This window comes from Salmo salar, chromosome ssa12, assembly GCF_905237065.1.
Source record: "Salmo salar chromosome ssa12, Ssal_v3.1, whole genome shotgun sequence".
NCBI lineage: Eukaryota > Metazoa > Chordata > Actinopteri > Salmoniformes > Salmonidae > Salmo > Salmo salar.
In genome coordinates, this window is record NC_059453.1 from 56,090,143 (window position 1) to 56,105,728 (window position 15,586).

Sequence of the window (15,586 nt, forward strand, 5' to 3'; positions counted from 1 at the left end):
ACTACCACCGTCAGCAGAGTTGACTTGAAGTGTCAAGTTCCACACCATTCGCGTAGGGAGGTGACGTATCACATTTTACAGCTCATCCTTTTCTGGGCTCCCTCTGAGCAATGGCGCTAGAGCCTGGGAGATATATTAAAAAGGGGACAGTCGAGCAATTTCAGCAATTGTGGTTTCATCTCACTCTGGCATTCTCCGCCGGATTTAGAGCTCTCAACATGAATAAAAATACTAAATCATTTTGTAGAATTGAAACAACCATTTTCTCTTGGTCACAGAGGGAGGAAAACACGTTGTGCGTAAGGCTGAAGTTTTAAATGTCTGCAGACTTGTTACATGTTGTCTCTGCGTCGCTCGGAGGATGCTTGGCAGATAATGCTCGGTCGTCAGCCATATGAAAATGGGGCCAAATTTGGGCTGTCACTAAATATGGTCATATTTATTTTACAGTTAGCTATACAGTGAAATCTTATAGTAAGTCATTTATAAGTTGATTGTTAATATATTTAAAAACATTTCAGGTTATTTCAAGCTCTATTCCCGCACTTTAGAAAATAAAATATATTTTTTCATATTTGTACTGTGTACTAAAGTTTGTGTCCTCAAGTGAGTACACCTCAGCAATTGTTTTACTATTTTCACCAGGTGAGTTGCAGATCTTTCTAGAACTATGCAGCATTACTAGTTATTGTTATCTCGGGTATGTCTATTTAGGTAGAAATCTAAATTTTGCCATAAAGTCCAAAAGGTATTATCCATCTAAACCTCAGTGTGAACACCTATTAGCACCTTCATCACCTAAAAATCTAGCTAAATCTATGCTCACGTCGAGGTAAGCAACACTGAAGCATGCATGAGCGCACCAACTGTTCCGGACAACTGATTGATCACACTCTCCGTAGCTGATTTGAGCAAGAGACCTTTAAAACAGGTCAACATTCACAAGGCCTTGGGTCCAGAGGGATTAGCAGAATGTGTACTCCGAGCATGCGCTGACCACCTGGCAAGTGTCTTCACTGACATTTTTCAACCTCTCCCAGACAGAGTGTAATACCTACATGTTTCAAGCAGACCACCATAGTCCCCTGTGCCCAAGAAAGCGAAGGTAACCTGCCTAAATGACTACCACCCCGTAGCACTCACATCTGTAGCCATGCAGTGCTTGAACGGCTGGACATGGCTCACAACACTGCCATCATCCCAGAAACCCTAGACCCACTCCAATTCGCATACCACCCCCACAGATGATGTGCTCTATTGCATTCCACAATGCCCTTCCCACCTGGACAAAAGGAACACCTATGTGAGAATGCTGTTCATTGACTAAATCTCAGCGTTCTGCACCATAGTGCCCACAAAGACCATCACTAAACTAAGGACCCTGGGATTAAACACCTCCCTCCGCAACTGGATCCTGGACTTCCTGACAGGCCGTCACCAGGTGGTAAGGCTAGGCAACAACACATCTGCCACGCTGATCTTCAACTCTGGGGCCCCTCACGGGTGTTTGCCTAGTCCCCTCCTGTACTCCCTGTTCACCCACGACTCCAACACCATCATTACGTTTGCTGACAACAACAGTTGAAGGCCTGATCACAAACAAATGAGACAGCCTATAGGGATGAGGTCAGATACCTGGCAGTGTGTTGCCAGCACAACAACCTCTCCCTCAACGTGAGCAAGACAAAAGGTGATCATCCTGGACTACAGGAAAAGGAGGACCGAATGCCCCCACCACCACCATTCACGTCGACAGGGCTGTAGTGGAGCAGGTTGAGAGCTTCAAGTTCCTTGGTGTCCACATCACCAACAAACTATCATGGTCCAAACACAAAACAGTAGTGAAGAGGGCACGACAACACCTTTCCCCATCAGGAAACAAAAAGATGGGCATGGGTCCCCAAAAAGTCCGACAGCCGCACCATCAAGAACATCCTGACCGGTTGCCTCACCACCTGGTATGGCAACTGCTCGGCATCCGACCATAAGCCGCTAGAGGGTAGTGAGTACGGCCCAGTATATCACTGGGGCCAAGCTTCATGCCATCCAGGACCTATATACTAGGCGGTATCAGAGGAAGGCTCCCCCCAAAAAAATTGTCAAGGACACCAGTCACCCAAGTCAGACTTCTCTCTGCTACAGGACAGCAAGCGGTATCGGAGCGCCAAGACATGCCTAGTTAAATAAAACGTAAAACCTTTTTTTTTTTTTTACACAAATAAAAGTCAGGGTCCAAAAGGCTCCTTAACAGCTTCTACCCCCAACACCGATGAACAATTAATCAAAATGGCCACCCAGACTATTTACATTGACCCCCCCCTTGTGTTTTTACACTGCTGATCTATGCATAGTCACTTTACCCCCCATCTACATGTACAAAATATCTCAACTAACCTTTATCCACGCACATTGACTCGGTACCAGTACCCCCTGTATATAGCCTCTATTTTGTGTTACTTTTATTTTATACTTTTAGTAAATATTTTCTTAAACCATTTATTGAACTGCATTGTTGGTTAGTAAGCATTTTATGGTAAGGGCTTAAAAAACAAATCATATGGTGGGAGTGGGGACTATCGGCTAGGCCACCAAAGCTATGGTCCGTGCACCACCTATATTCCAGAGTTCAAACTTTTCACTTAAGATTGGAAGAATGCCAAAACATGCATTTTAAACCATTTCATCTGCATTTTATATTTAAAGTAAAGAGTTTGATTAAATAGAGAAGGAGCATGCCACTAGTTTTTCACACAAAATACATTAGTGCAACAGTCGGCAAAAAATAGTTTGTCAGATGACAGAAGTGGAACACTGTTTGGGTAAATTAGCTTACAATGAAAAGGCAAGGTATTTTTTTTCAAAAATCATGAATGGCCATAAATGTCTAATGTTTATGATAGAATGTAGCCAGCTACATTTCTTAATGTTTTGCTTGTAGTTAATCTTGCATTTTAATTTTCTACCTGAGAAAAACTACACCAGAGGAAATTACCCGCTGGTGATCCAATGAGAGCAAATTTCATCCGTGGAGAAATGCAACTGAAGCACAAAACTACTCCTTTTACATTCATGAGTTGGAGCAAACTGACTAAAGTTGAAGCAATTTAGATCTGCAATTACAAAAATGCCGCAAGATGTGTTTTAGCTTATCTTTTTTGCATGAAGAACATAGAATCCTGTATTAACTCAACCTCTGGTGACACAAAAGTTGTTAAATAATTTCGTTTTCAAATAACCAAATCACAGGGGATTTTTCGATCTACAGTCCACAAGCTGTGTAGCTGAGAGAATACAGGCACCAAACAGCACAGACTGATATTAGATGCAGACAGAGCACAAGACTTCAGTGAGTTTTAAATTAGAATGAGTTGTTTAACAGAAACCATTTACTGTAGTTAACTGATAGGCAGTAATACAAATAGTATTTCTGGAAAGAATTTCATTTACAAAATCAAATGTCATACATATTATATTCTAAGGCATACACAGATCAGCTACTCCCCATTATTTTCTCCATTCACCTCTTCCTGCTCTGGCTGTTGTCGTTTCAGAGGAATAATGTAGAGTCCGTTCTTCGCTTCTTTCAGTCTCCACCATCGACCAAGCCTGAAAACAACAACCGCTTTAACAAAAACAAAGATGGTTGACAACAGAGCTAATGCATGAACAAAGTTGAGGAAAATTATGCGGTATATAAAAAGCCATTTCATCTTGTAATAAGGAAAGTAGGTAATGTCATCACTGCCACTGAAGCAGTCTAAGGATTTGAGCATGAAATAACAGTGCCACCATGTGGACACCTGTCCTCATTGCAACTACTTCCATACAGAATACTGAAAACAGGCTTGTTTAAAGAAAGGGTAGACACTAGAGTATATGATCAATAGAGTGTGGTTTATGATCAATCAACAAGTCAGTCTATAATGCTAGTAAGTTTGCTCTGGTCTACATCTCTGTATGACAGGCAAGTAGGAGGGTACCTACCTGTGCTCCTGTCCTACTCCTGCCACCAGGAACTTCCCAGAACTGGAGAACTTTAGACTGTTGACAAAACCATTCTACAAGACACGAAAATGAATATGCTGTATTGAGAAGACAGATGTTTTAGTGCAGAACACTCTTACTAGGCAATTCCTCATACACATATAGGCGTATATAAATAGGCCCAATGGTTAATGTTTGAATTATAGCCAATGGTGCTACCCACATATTGTTATGCTACACAACGCAAGGTGTATTAGGTATGGAGCAGTGTAGCTGGGACTTGCTTACCACAGGGATGCTGAAGAGAGGCTCCAGATGACGGAACCCCTGACCGCATTTCCACAGCTGCACCTTAGAGTTGTGGGAACCTGCAGCGTGACGAGACAACCGTTGATCAACTACAGAATCATCAAATTGGACAAGTAAATATTAGCGGTCAACTCCGAATATATGTCCAAGTCTGCTATGAGTGTGTGCACTAATAGAGAGCATGCTGATATTCCTACGCACACTGCGTAGATTTACAGTACGCATTATAGCAAGGAGGTGGAAGTTTCGGGTTGATAAATAACTCACAGGGTGTGTGTATAGATGACAGTGTATAGTAAGGTTGGTGAATAGGACTCTCACAGCCGAGGCAATGTGTCAATAGTTCTGCAGTGCTTGGTGTATACACTGAGTGTAGAAAACATTAAGAACATCGGCTCTTTCCATGACAGACTGACCAGGTGAAAGCTATGATCCCTGACTGAAGTCACTTGTTAAATCCACTTCAAAATCAGTGTAGATGAAGGGGAGGAGACAGGTTAAAGGACTTACAGTTGAAGTCGGAAGTTTACATACACTTAGGTTGGAGTCATTAAAACTTGTTTTTCAACCACTCCACAAATTTCTTGTTAACAAACTATAGTTTTGGCAAGTCGGTTAGGACATCTACTTTGTGCATGACACATTTTTCCAACAATTGTTTACAGACAGATTATTTCACTGTATCACAATTCCAGTGGGTCAGAAGTTTGCAAACACTAAGTTGACTGTGCCTTTAAACAGCTTGGAAAATTCCAGAAAATACTGTCATGGCTTTAGAAGCGTCTGACAGGCTAATTGACATCATTTGAGTAAATTGGAGGTGTACCTGTGGATGCATTTCAAGGCCTACCTTCAAACTCAGGTGTCTCTTTGCTTGACATCATGTGAAAATCAAAAGAAATCAGCCAAGACCTCAAGAAAAAAGAAATTGTACACCTCCACAAGTCTGGTTCATCCTTGGGAGCAATTTCCAAACGCCTGAAGGTACCACGTTCATCTGTACAAAAAATAGTACGCAAGGATAAACACCATGGGATCACACAGCCGTCATACCGCTCAGAAAGGAGACGCGTTCTGTCTCCTAGAGATGAATGTACTTTGGTGCAAAAGGTGCAAATCAATCCCAGAACAACAGCAAAGGACCTTGAAGAGGCTGGAGGAAAAAAGTATCTTTATCCACAGTAAAACGAGTCCTATATCAACATACCCGAAAGGCAGCTCAGCAAGGAAGAAACCACTGCTCCAAAACCGCCATAAAAAAGCCAGACTACGGTTTGCAACTGCACATGGGGACAAAGATTGGTCTGATGAAACAAAAATAGAACTGTTTGGCCATAATGACCATTGTTATGTTTGGAGGAAAAAGGGGGATGCTTGCAAGCCGAAGAACACCATCCCAACCGTGAAGCAGAGGGGTGGCAGCATCATGTTGTGGGGGTGCTTTGCTGCAGGAGGGACTTGTGCACGTCACAAAATAGATAACATCATGAGGCAGGAAAATGATGTGGATATATTGAAGCAACATCTCAAGACATCAGTCAGGAAGTTAAAGCTTGGTCGCAAATGGGTCTTCCAAATGGACAATGACCCCAAGAATACTTCCAAAGTTGTGGCAAAATGGCTCAAGAACAAAGTGAAGGTATTGGAGTGGCCATCACAAAGCCCTACCCTCAATCCTATAGAAAATTTGTGGGCAGAACAGAAAAAGCATGTGCGAGCAAAGAGGCCTACAAACCTGACTCAGTTACACCAGCTCTGTCAGGAGGAATGGGCCAAAATTCACCAAACGTATTGTGGGAAGCTTGTGGAAGGCTACCCAAAACATTTGACCCAAGTTAAACAATTTAAAGGCAATGCTACCAAGTACTAATTGAGTGTATGTAAACTTCTGACCCACTGGGAATGTGATGAAATAAATAAAGCTGAAATAAATCATTCGCTACTATTATTCTGACATTTCACATTCTTAAAATAAAAGTGGTGCTCCTAACTGACCTAAGACAGGGAATTTTTACTATGATTTAATGTCAGGAATTGTGAAGAACTGAGTTTAAATGCATTTGGCTAAGGTGTATGTAAACTTCCGACTTCAACTGTATAAGCCTTGAGACATGGATGGTATGGTGTATGTGTGCCATTCAGAGAGTGAATGGGCTAGACAAATGGAAGTTGGTGCCAGGTGCACCAGTTTGTGTCAAGAACTGCAACGCTGTTTATTTTTTTACACTCAACAGTTTCCTGTGTGTATCAACTATGGTTCACCACCCAAAGGACATGCAGCCAACTTGGAACAACTGTGGGAAGTATTGGAGTCAACATGGGTCAGCATCCCTGTGGAATGCTTGACACCTTGTAGAGTCCATGCCCCGACAAATTGAGCTTGTTCTGAGGGCAAAGGGGTAACACCTATTAGGAAGGTGTTCCTAATGTTTGGTATACTCAGTGTATATTGACTGTTGAATATAAGTTATATCTATATCTGTCAGAACGATAAAAAACGGCCTTATTTAATTCTAACAGTTTTAACTGACAACTCAATATTAGGAAAGAGTTAATGTTTTGTAAACTCAGTGTAGAGCCGTGTTATAAAGCTGGTGACTCTCACAGCCGTTGGTACCTGAGGCTACAGTGTCAGAGTTCTGCAGAGCTGCCACGGCCGCTACCCAGTAGGGCTGCTCCAGTCCCGAGTCGCCATGCCGACCGTGGGCTGCCTTCACCGTGCTAAGGGGCTTCTTCTTGTTCACACTCCACAGGGAGACAGAGCTGGAGGGAGGGCGAGAGAAAGCTTTTTAGACTAATGAAAACATTTGTAAGGAACCATTCCCTCACAAAGCGGTTGCAGAACTGCTACAGAGGTGGAGTACGACGACACCTAGTGGAGTATAAATCCACATTTACCCATCATCAGCGCCTGTTATCATGTGTTCCTCGTTAATGTGCTGGATACAGTCGATGGAGCACCTGAGAGAGAAAAGAGCGAAAATGAGTGGGAGGAGCATTACCAGTATGTTAACACACAAGGATAATAGGCACTCTCAGAGACCAACAAAGACTAGGCCTACAAAGACTAGTCTTGTGAGACTGACTAACACAGAGAAGGAGACCAGGGGGACTCACTCATGGCCATGGAACACTAGCTGGGACTCCTCAGCGATCTTCCACACCCTCACAGTGCGGTCCCTCCCCCCTGCAGTCACACAGCGCTCCCTACTCCCACTGTCCAGCCCTGTGATCACATCCTGGTGACCAAACCTAGGGAGACACATGGTCAATAAAACAAACACAAATCACATGCCAAAACATAGACATTACTATTCAGCTACTTACAGTGTTTCCACATAGGCGTTTTCGTCCACGTTCCACACCTTGATGGAGCGGTCATGAGAGGCACTGTACAAGTCATGGGTGCCCCTCCTGAAGGATAGGCCCTGTGGAGGAGAGATGGCACCGTTTGTGAAGGTAAATATGAAAGGATGAGAAAGCAAGAATAAAAGCAGATGGAAAAAATGAATATATGGGAAGGTGTGAAAGGGAGTATATTTTACCGATACTGGGCCTCTATGTCCTGTGAACTTGTACAGGTGTTTACATGTTGCTGCCTCCCAGATCATGATCAACTTATTCATGTCTCCAGTAGCCAGGTATATGCCGTCCGATGATATAGACATACATATGACATGGGCCGTATGTCCCACATGGCGATCCTCTGTTCCTTTCCTGCCACCAGCTATTGTATGAAGTCTCTCACCACTCACAACATCCCCTGCAGTTAGAGAAGACAATGGGAGAATGCATGAGTAAGTTCACTTTGACTGTGTTGCATTCTAGGTCACATGCAACTGATTTTGAACATTCTATTTCAGTACAACAAACATATTTTTGATTATTTTGGCTTAGAGAGTAAACAAATATATTCTCCAGACTCACATTTGATGATGGAGCAGTCTTTGGAAGCGGAAAATACATGTTGGTCATCAGGAGAGATGACCAGACAGGTGACTGGCAGCTTGTGGCCCCTCAACAGACGAATCTCTGACACATCTGGTGGCAGGAGCTGGAGAACATGACAACATAGGGACACATGAAGAGGACTGACAACTTACGCTACGGGCCATAGAAAACACATAGCTCACCATGTTCCAATATCCATAATAATATACCACTTAGAATGCAATATATACATAGTTTCATTAGAAGTAGTAAAAGAGTGAATGATGGGCATGCACAGGGTGCTTTTATGGGAGACACCAAAACAAAGATGCTCACATCTTTCGCAACCATCCGTTGGAGCTGTCCTTTCTGCTCAAGCTGAGGGGGAAAAAATGAAATGTTAACTATGGTTGCTGCTATTTATCTCAAACTCATGTGACATTTACTAGGGCTATACAAGCAACACAATGATGTAGCTAGTTACACTTACCACTTCTTCTTGAAGTCTTCCAGCAATCAGGTCCATCTCAAAGGACTCCTCCTCTGCCTTCTTTTCTTCTGTTGATAAGACATGACGAAGACAAACCAGTCAAGCATCAGATTCATGAAATGTCATTAAATGTTAACGTTACCCATTTTAGGAGAGCTTTGTTGAAATTGATAATAGGTTTTCAGTAGCTCTTCCCTTACCCTCATCCCTCAATTGGTCGAGGTAAAGTTTAGCTAATCGTAGTTTTTTCTCCTGTGGGGTCTCATCAAACTCTTCTTCGACATTGGCCCTCCTTTTTCTGTGCAGTGAAGGGCTACATAAAGAGATTGATTCAACTCATGGTTTGTCCACGCATACGCCTAAAAGGAAATCAGTTTGTTAGCCAACTTAGCTAGTTAGTTAGCTAGCCAGCCAGCCAACTACACTACGAGTAAGTGAGCATACCCTTCTGTTTCAGAGTCGCTGGAGATTTCTTCATTGTGCTTTGAATTTAGTTTTTTCTTGATTTTGTTTCCTGTGTCTGTATCATTCTAATGCACCAACACAAACAAACAAACATCAACGATTAAAAGAAAGCTACGTGTTAGATAGCATTGTAATATATAGATCGCAAACTAAGTGCTAGGGTAAGTGTAGCTAGTCAACGTCATCTCCGTACCTTTCGTTTTGAACACCTTTGTCGGTCCTTTTTTCTTTATAAAGAAAGACGACATGATAAGATTATATAGGTTGACTAACTATGAGGCACTGTTACAATCTTTACACTAGTTGGCACACATTTCGTCCACGGTAATCAACATTGAACCCACATGTGCTCTTCTAATTCAACCGAACTATGGATACCACAAACCCACGTTTTAAAATAGAGGTATTAATTGGATAATATTGAGGCATCGGTTTGTCCCGCCCACAAGTACAGAGCTCTCATTGGACTATCGAGCAAGTAGGAACTAAAATCCAGATTTCATTGGCTGAGAATGCAGGGCTGGGCACACACTTTTCAGTGAGCCGGCTCGTTCGGCTCAGCTCATAAAAAAAGAGCCGGCTCTTTTGGCTCCCAAACGGCTCTTTAAAAAAATATGTTTTGTATTTTTTCTAGTCAAAAAGTTTGCGATAGTTTGACTGTGATTGGTGTTAAAACAATTCTAATTAAATTATTAAATTAAATCATACTCTACCTTAACCACAATGTATTTAAAAATGCATTGGTTTGTTATGAAAAAGAATGCTATTAAACATTTGCATTACAAGTATAACTTTTTAATGTATATAAACAAAATGCACATACATCTAACCATTCAAAACGAATACAATCTGAACAGCATAATAGAATATTGCACCATATCAAAGAAAAATAAATAACAATTTGCAAAACTGCAGCATCCCACAAATTGAAATAATTGTAAAAAAGAAGGACGCTATTACACATGTGCATTTAAAGTATAACTTTGTTAATGTATATAAACAAAGTGCATATAAATGTAACCATTCAAAAAGAATACAATCTGAACAACATAATAATAGAATATTGCACCATATCAAAGAAAAATAAATAACAATGTGCAAAACTGCAGCATCCCACTTAAAACATTAAACTGGTCCCTCTTTTCTCTCTCTTCTTTATTGCCATGTTATAACCAGCAGCACACAGCAATGCTGACCATATTTTCCTTTTATGAGAGATTTGCATTCAGAAATGCAAGCTGCCTCACTTTCAAGGGACTGATGCCGTTTCTTCTCTCAGTAATTATTTTTGTCCCGTTTTCGAGAAGACCCTCTCAGAGGGAACGGATGTGGCCACTATGCAGAGTCTCCCTGTCATGACTTTAGTAAGCTGTGGGTATCTTCAAATCTTCAATGAAGTGACATGTAACCAACATGTAAGAAGTGGTTACCCTAGATGTCTAGCAGTCAGTGGTAAGGCAAACTGCAGTAGCTTTTTGGACTCTTTCCCGCACTGAAGCCTGTGTGCTCTCGTACAGTTGTGGAATAAGTGATTTGAAAGGGTTTTCCTCCTTGCAATTGTGTACATTGGATTTAGACTATTGCAATAATTTATAAAACCTCTGTCCTCCACGATCGAAAATGGCAGGAAATCGGTTGCAATCATTTTAGCCAATGCAATATCAATTTGGCCTTGTTTTGCTACAGACATAGACTTTGGCATAAACTGGTCCATAGAAGACTGCGTTGCAGTGGGTCGCGGAGTTGGCCTACTTGACGGAGTGGATAAGTCTCCACGTGTGGAGGTGCTGGCTCCACCACTATCACTAGCAGGCCCGCTAGTTTCTCGAAGCTCCGCTACAGCTAGCTTCACAGTTGGGTGCACAGTTCACATATGCCGGTGTAGGTTGTGAGTGGAACCGGCTTTATATGAGATTTTGTTTGTCAAATTCTACACTGTGCTCTAACATGGTCTGCATTATTAAAATGCATCCAAATTCATTTTCCAGCTGTTGTTTTCACAGCTGTCCTTCCTCTCTCTTTGGCTGCTGAGAGTGTGACTCTGATTGAGTTGGCTCGGGCCCTCCGTCACGCATCTTTGGTTCATTGGTTGACACCGCGTGTCTGATTGACAGGAACAACAGGTGAGGCTGTTAGTCTGAGTAGACAGTCAGAACGAATGTGTGCGCTTGAGCATTTAGGCCTATATTATTTTATTTCTTTTTTCGTTCTTTGAATTAGTTAATTCTATTCATTAAAATCTTTTAATTATTAATATATTTTTTACATTTATTTTTTTATAAATAGATTCATCTCTTCTGATATGCGAGCCGGCTCCCAACGTTCACCTACAAGAGCCGGCTCTGACTCGTTCACGAACGACCCATCACCAGTGCAGGGGCAAAATCCCCCTTCCTCAAAAAGTTGTGATCCTGACACATTTTTCTTGCAGAACGCAGTTAAACCAAGTAAATAATTATGTTTTTAAAGGAAGGTTACATGTTAAGCACAAACCTAGAATAATTGGAATTCTCGTTTTATTTTAAGAAGCCCATTTTCTCACTGCCATCAAACACACACTGAAATACTTACTGCGACCAAATACACACTTCCTCTAGCTACTAGCTAGTACCAGCTAGTACTTTTCTATGTACTTACAAATGTTTGTATCGATTCTCACTGTCTTAACATTTTATATACGGGTGGGTGGGTAACTTTAGCAGCAATCTGGTGTGTTAAAATCTTTAATGTGTTGCTTGAGGTAGGCACATTTGTCCAATTATTAGGAAATACCAAAAACCGCGAACGCAGAGTTCACATGATTACGACCCACGATATGGAGTCCACAAAGATTATTCATTATGGCTACTGAGAAGGCAGTATCATCAATGTAGTAATAACCAATTTTAATTTAATCCCAATGTAAAACTAATGGATTTAAAAGGTGATGGAAGAAAGTAATGTACAGCTTCAATATTTATTTACTCCGAATGCCAAAACCTGAAACAAACCAAAAAACAGGGAGGGTTAGGGTGGGTGTCTAATGTCGGTGGCGGCTCTGGTGCAGGACGAAGAACCTTCACATCCCGCGGATCCTCCTGCATCGGAGGCGGTTCTGGTGCGGGACGAAGAACCCTCTCATCCTGCTTATCCGCCAGCATAGGAGGCCGCTCCGGTTCGGGGCGTAGCCCCCCCTCCGCCAGCTGATCCCTCCGCTTTTGTGTCACCGGACTGCGGACCACTGCCGGTGGCTCCGGACTGCAGACCGCCGCCGGAGGCTCCGGACCGCCACTGGGGGCTCCGGACTGCCGGCCGCTGCCGGAGGCTCCGTGCCATGGATCATCACTGCAGGCTCCGCGCCATGGATCATCCCTACAGGCTCCGGGCCATGGATTATCACTGGAGGCTCCGGGCCATGGATTATCACTGGAGGCTCCGGGCCATGGATCATCACTGGAGGCTCCGTGCCATGGATCATCACTACAGGCTTCGGAACAATGGATCATCACTGGAGGCTTCGGAACCATGGATCATCACTGGAGGCTTCGGAACCATGGATCATCACTGGAGGCTTCGGAACCATGGATCATCACTGGAGGCTTCGGAACCATGGATCATCACTGGAGGCTTCGGACCATAGATCATCACTGGAGGCTTCGGACCATGGATCATCACTGGAGGCTTCGGACCATGGATCATCACTGGAGGCTTCTTACATGGAGCCAGAACAGGTCTCACTGGACTGGGGAGACGCACTGGAGGCCGGGTGCGCAGAGCAGGCACAGGATATACTGGGCCATGGAGGTGCACTGGAGGTCTGGAGCGTAAGGCTAGCACAACCCGTCCTGGCTGGATGTTCAGTTTAGCCCGGCAAGTGCGGGGCGCTGGCACAAGATGAACTGGGCTGTGAAGGCGTACTGGCGACACATTGCGTAGAGCTGGCGCAGGATATCCTGGACCAAGGAGGCGCACTGGAGACCAGGAGCGCTGAGCCGGCACTATCCACTATTACCTCCTCCCAGGTCCAGGACGTCCTCCACTCTCTTCTCCCGGGCCCAGGATCCCTGCTTCTCCTGGGCACGCTGCTTGGTCTTTTTGTGGTGGGAGATTCTGTCACTGCTGTCTGATGATGAAGACCAAGGCGCAGTGTGGGTATCGTTCCACATTTTATTTAAACTGTGAAACTATGCAAGACATACAAATAAACTACTAAACAAAATAACAAACCGTGACGAAGAGGTGAAACATATACTACCTCAAAATAATCTCCCACAAAACCTAGTGGGAAAAACAACAACTTAAATATGATCCCCAATTAGAGACAACGATGACCAGCTACCTCTAATTGGTGATCATCCCCCCAAAAAACATAGAAATACAGAAACTAGAACCCCACATAGAAATACATAAACTAAACAAAAACCTCAACATAGAAAAAATTAACTAGAACCAACATAGACATAAATAAACTAGACAAAACCCCCTCTCACACCCTGACCTACTCTATCATAGAAAATAAAAGCTTTCTATTGTCAGGACGTGACAGAAAGGTTATCTTATTGATGATCAATTACAAACAGTTACTGCAGATGACCACCCTGTTACAATCTAGGCTAGTCATGTCATGTCATTTAATTTGCTTCACGGAATCCCTAACCCCTTTTTCACCCTGCAGTATCAGTAAGGATTATTGCCCATGTGCAATACCTTTTATGGCTGATGTACTTTAATTGTGTCTGTACTGTACTAGTTCAACTGTACTGTATTTTACACCATGGTGTTGTACTTTGTTTCTCTCTCAGGGTGAACCAATCACCTTCTGGGAAGAAGATGATCAAAGTCCTGGAATGAGAACCGACACCACAACTCTCCTGATGAAAATTGATCATCTCCAAGCAGAACTGAAATATGAGTGCAGATGCAGACAGCTGGCAGAGAGGGAACTGAAACAGATGAAAGGTACATTTAAAACTACACTCATTCTAATTGAAGTACTGAATCCTATTCAATAAGGTATTCAAAGTTGCCCAAAATATACACTTTTTGGGGGGTTTACTAGATATATTCAACTTTATACTTTTTTAGTGTTAAACTTTAAAAAAAAAAATACTTCTCATCATGCCAGATACTGAAAATATTTGAAACACCATGGTCATTGTACTCAGTTATCTTGCAAAGATGCACTAAAAAAGATGAATCAATTAGGGGGATTGCTGATGAGCTATTTCCTATCTTTATAACATGGCTTGACTAAATACTCAATTCTGATTGGTCAAATGGGTGTTGTTGATTATTATCTGATACTTTGTCGTTACCCTTGGTCTAACAAGTGGAGTGTGCCAATATTGCATAATGCTTCCTTGACTAGGCTACTGATGTTACACAAAAATTCAAAAGGCAACTTGAAAACTTGATTGCTGACTAGCAAAACATGTTGGGTCTATGTCAGCAATGGACTAATCAAACAAATACCAAAATATAGTTTTTGGGTGGAATTTTCCTTTAAGGATGCTTTCGTGAAAAAGTGTTTGATCACATCCAACTACGTTGATAATTTTAATTGGCTGATTTGGAATTTGTTACCGGATATAATCAAGGTGCTCAGCTGGTCGTACTTAGCATAGGGTCTATTTATGTCAGGTTTGCCTATGCGAAAAGCTAGCCATTTTAGACTAAAGGTCTGAACCTCGGGTCTAAGCAAAAGTTCACGAGTATTACTCTCTTCTCTAATACTTTGACAGAGATTAACTACTTGATGACCCAAATGAGAAAAACAGCCCATGATCTGAGGACTGTTCTGACCACTCCCGGGGGCAGCCGGGGAACAATGTGAACAAAGTTGTCATCCCACAGAGCTGTGAGGGACAGAGCATCTCTTATGCCAACTTGCCAGTTCATGTGTCACAGATGGTGTCACAGGAGGTAGAGGTGAGGTCACAACATCAGGCCATTCCACATTGTAGTTGCTGCTACATGCACACTAAACGTATCCTCCCAAGCAATGTATGTATATAGTTTGCCTGGGTTCTGACAGACAACCTGAAATTTGGGCTACTTAAGGGTTACTTTAGCCTGGTTAAACCAAACCAAATGGTCCCTTGTGGCTCAGTTGGTAGAGCATGGTGTTCGCAACACCAGGGTTGTGGGTTCAATTCCCACAGGGGACCAGTACGGGAAGAAAAAAAAAATGTATGAAATGTATGCCTTCACTACTGTAAGAGTGTCTGCTAAATGACTAAAATGTAAAATGAATGCTGCACCCACAGCTAAAACAATGGCAAGCACAGTCTGGTATAACCAGGATAGTGGTACTTATGATGAAAGGAGATACACAATATCCAATTGTTGCTGGTCATAAAATACAGCAATGCAAATAAAGTCTCTCTAAAATAAAACAAGGTCTGTCTCTGTCACAACAACTTTGCAATG

The 15,586-nt window shown here is 42.5% G+C and overlaps 1 protein-coding gene and 1 non-coding gene across 2 annotated transcripts; one reads left to right on the top strand and one right to left on the bottom strand.

Annotated features, from left to right (window-relative positions):
* Positions 1–2,480: 2,480 nt before the first annotated feature.
* On the bottom strand, positions 2,481–9,553 carry LOC106565481 (U3 small nucleolar RNA-interacting protein 2-like). The gene is made up of 14 exons (XM_045691518.1): positions 9,372–9,553; positions 9,158–9,243; positions 8,914–9,026; positions 8,714–8,781; positions 8,560–8,601; positions 8,221–8,347; positions 7,839–8,056; positions 7,621–7,721; positions 7,411–7,545; positions 7,192–7,254; positions 6,911–7,056; positions 4,273–4,352; positions 3,985–4,058; positions 2,481–3,606 (listed from the first exon to the last, which is right to left on the bottom strand). Exons 4-14 carry the CDS (start codon positions 8,747–8,749, stop codon positions 3,495–3,497), a joined length of 1,134 nt encoding a protein of 377 aa, XP_045547474.1. The 5' UTR covers positions 8,750–8,781; positions 8,914–9,026; positions 9,158–9,243; positions 9,372–9,553; the 3' UTR covers positions 2,481–3,494.
* Positions 9,554–15,250: 5,697 nt separating this feature from the next.
* trnaa-cgc (transfer RNA alanine (anticodon CGC)) lies at positions 15,251–15,324 on the top strand. The gene has a single exon. It is a non-coding gene; the product is annotated as a tRNA-Ala (tRNA).
* Positions 15,325–15,586: the final 262 nt, after the last annotated feature.

Bases quoted from the DNA above. Each gene is read 5' to 3' on its own strand.
- LOC106565481 (XM_045691518.1), bottom strand. From the start codon at position 8,749: ATGGACCTGATTGCTGGAAGACTTCAAGAAGAAGTG. The intron at 7,722-7,838 runs GTAAAATATACT...TCTCCTCCACAG, and splicing joins GACATAGAGGCCCAGTATCG to GGCCTATCCTTCAGGAGGGG. The intron at 4,353-6,910 runs GTACCAACGGCT...GTCACGCTGCAG, and splicing joins CTCTGACACTGTAGCCTCAG to GTTCCCACAACTCTAAGGTG.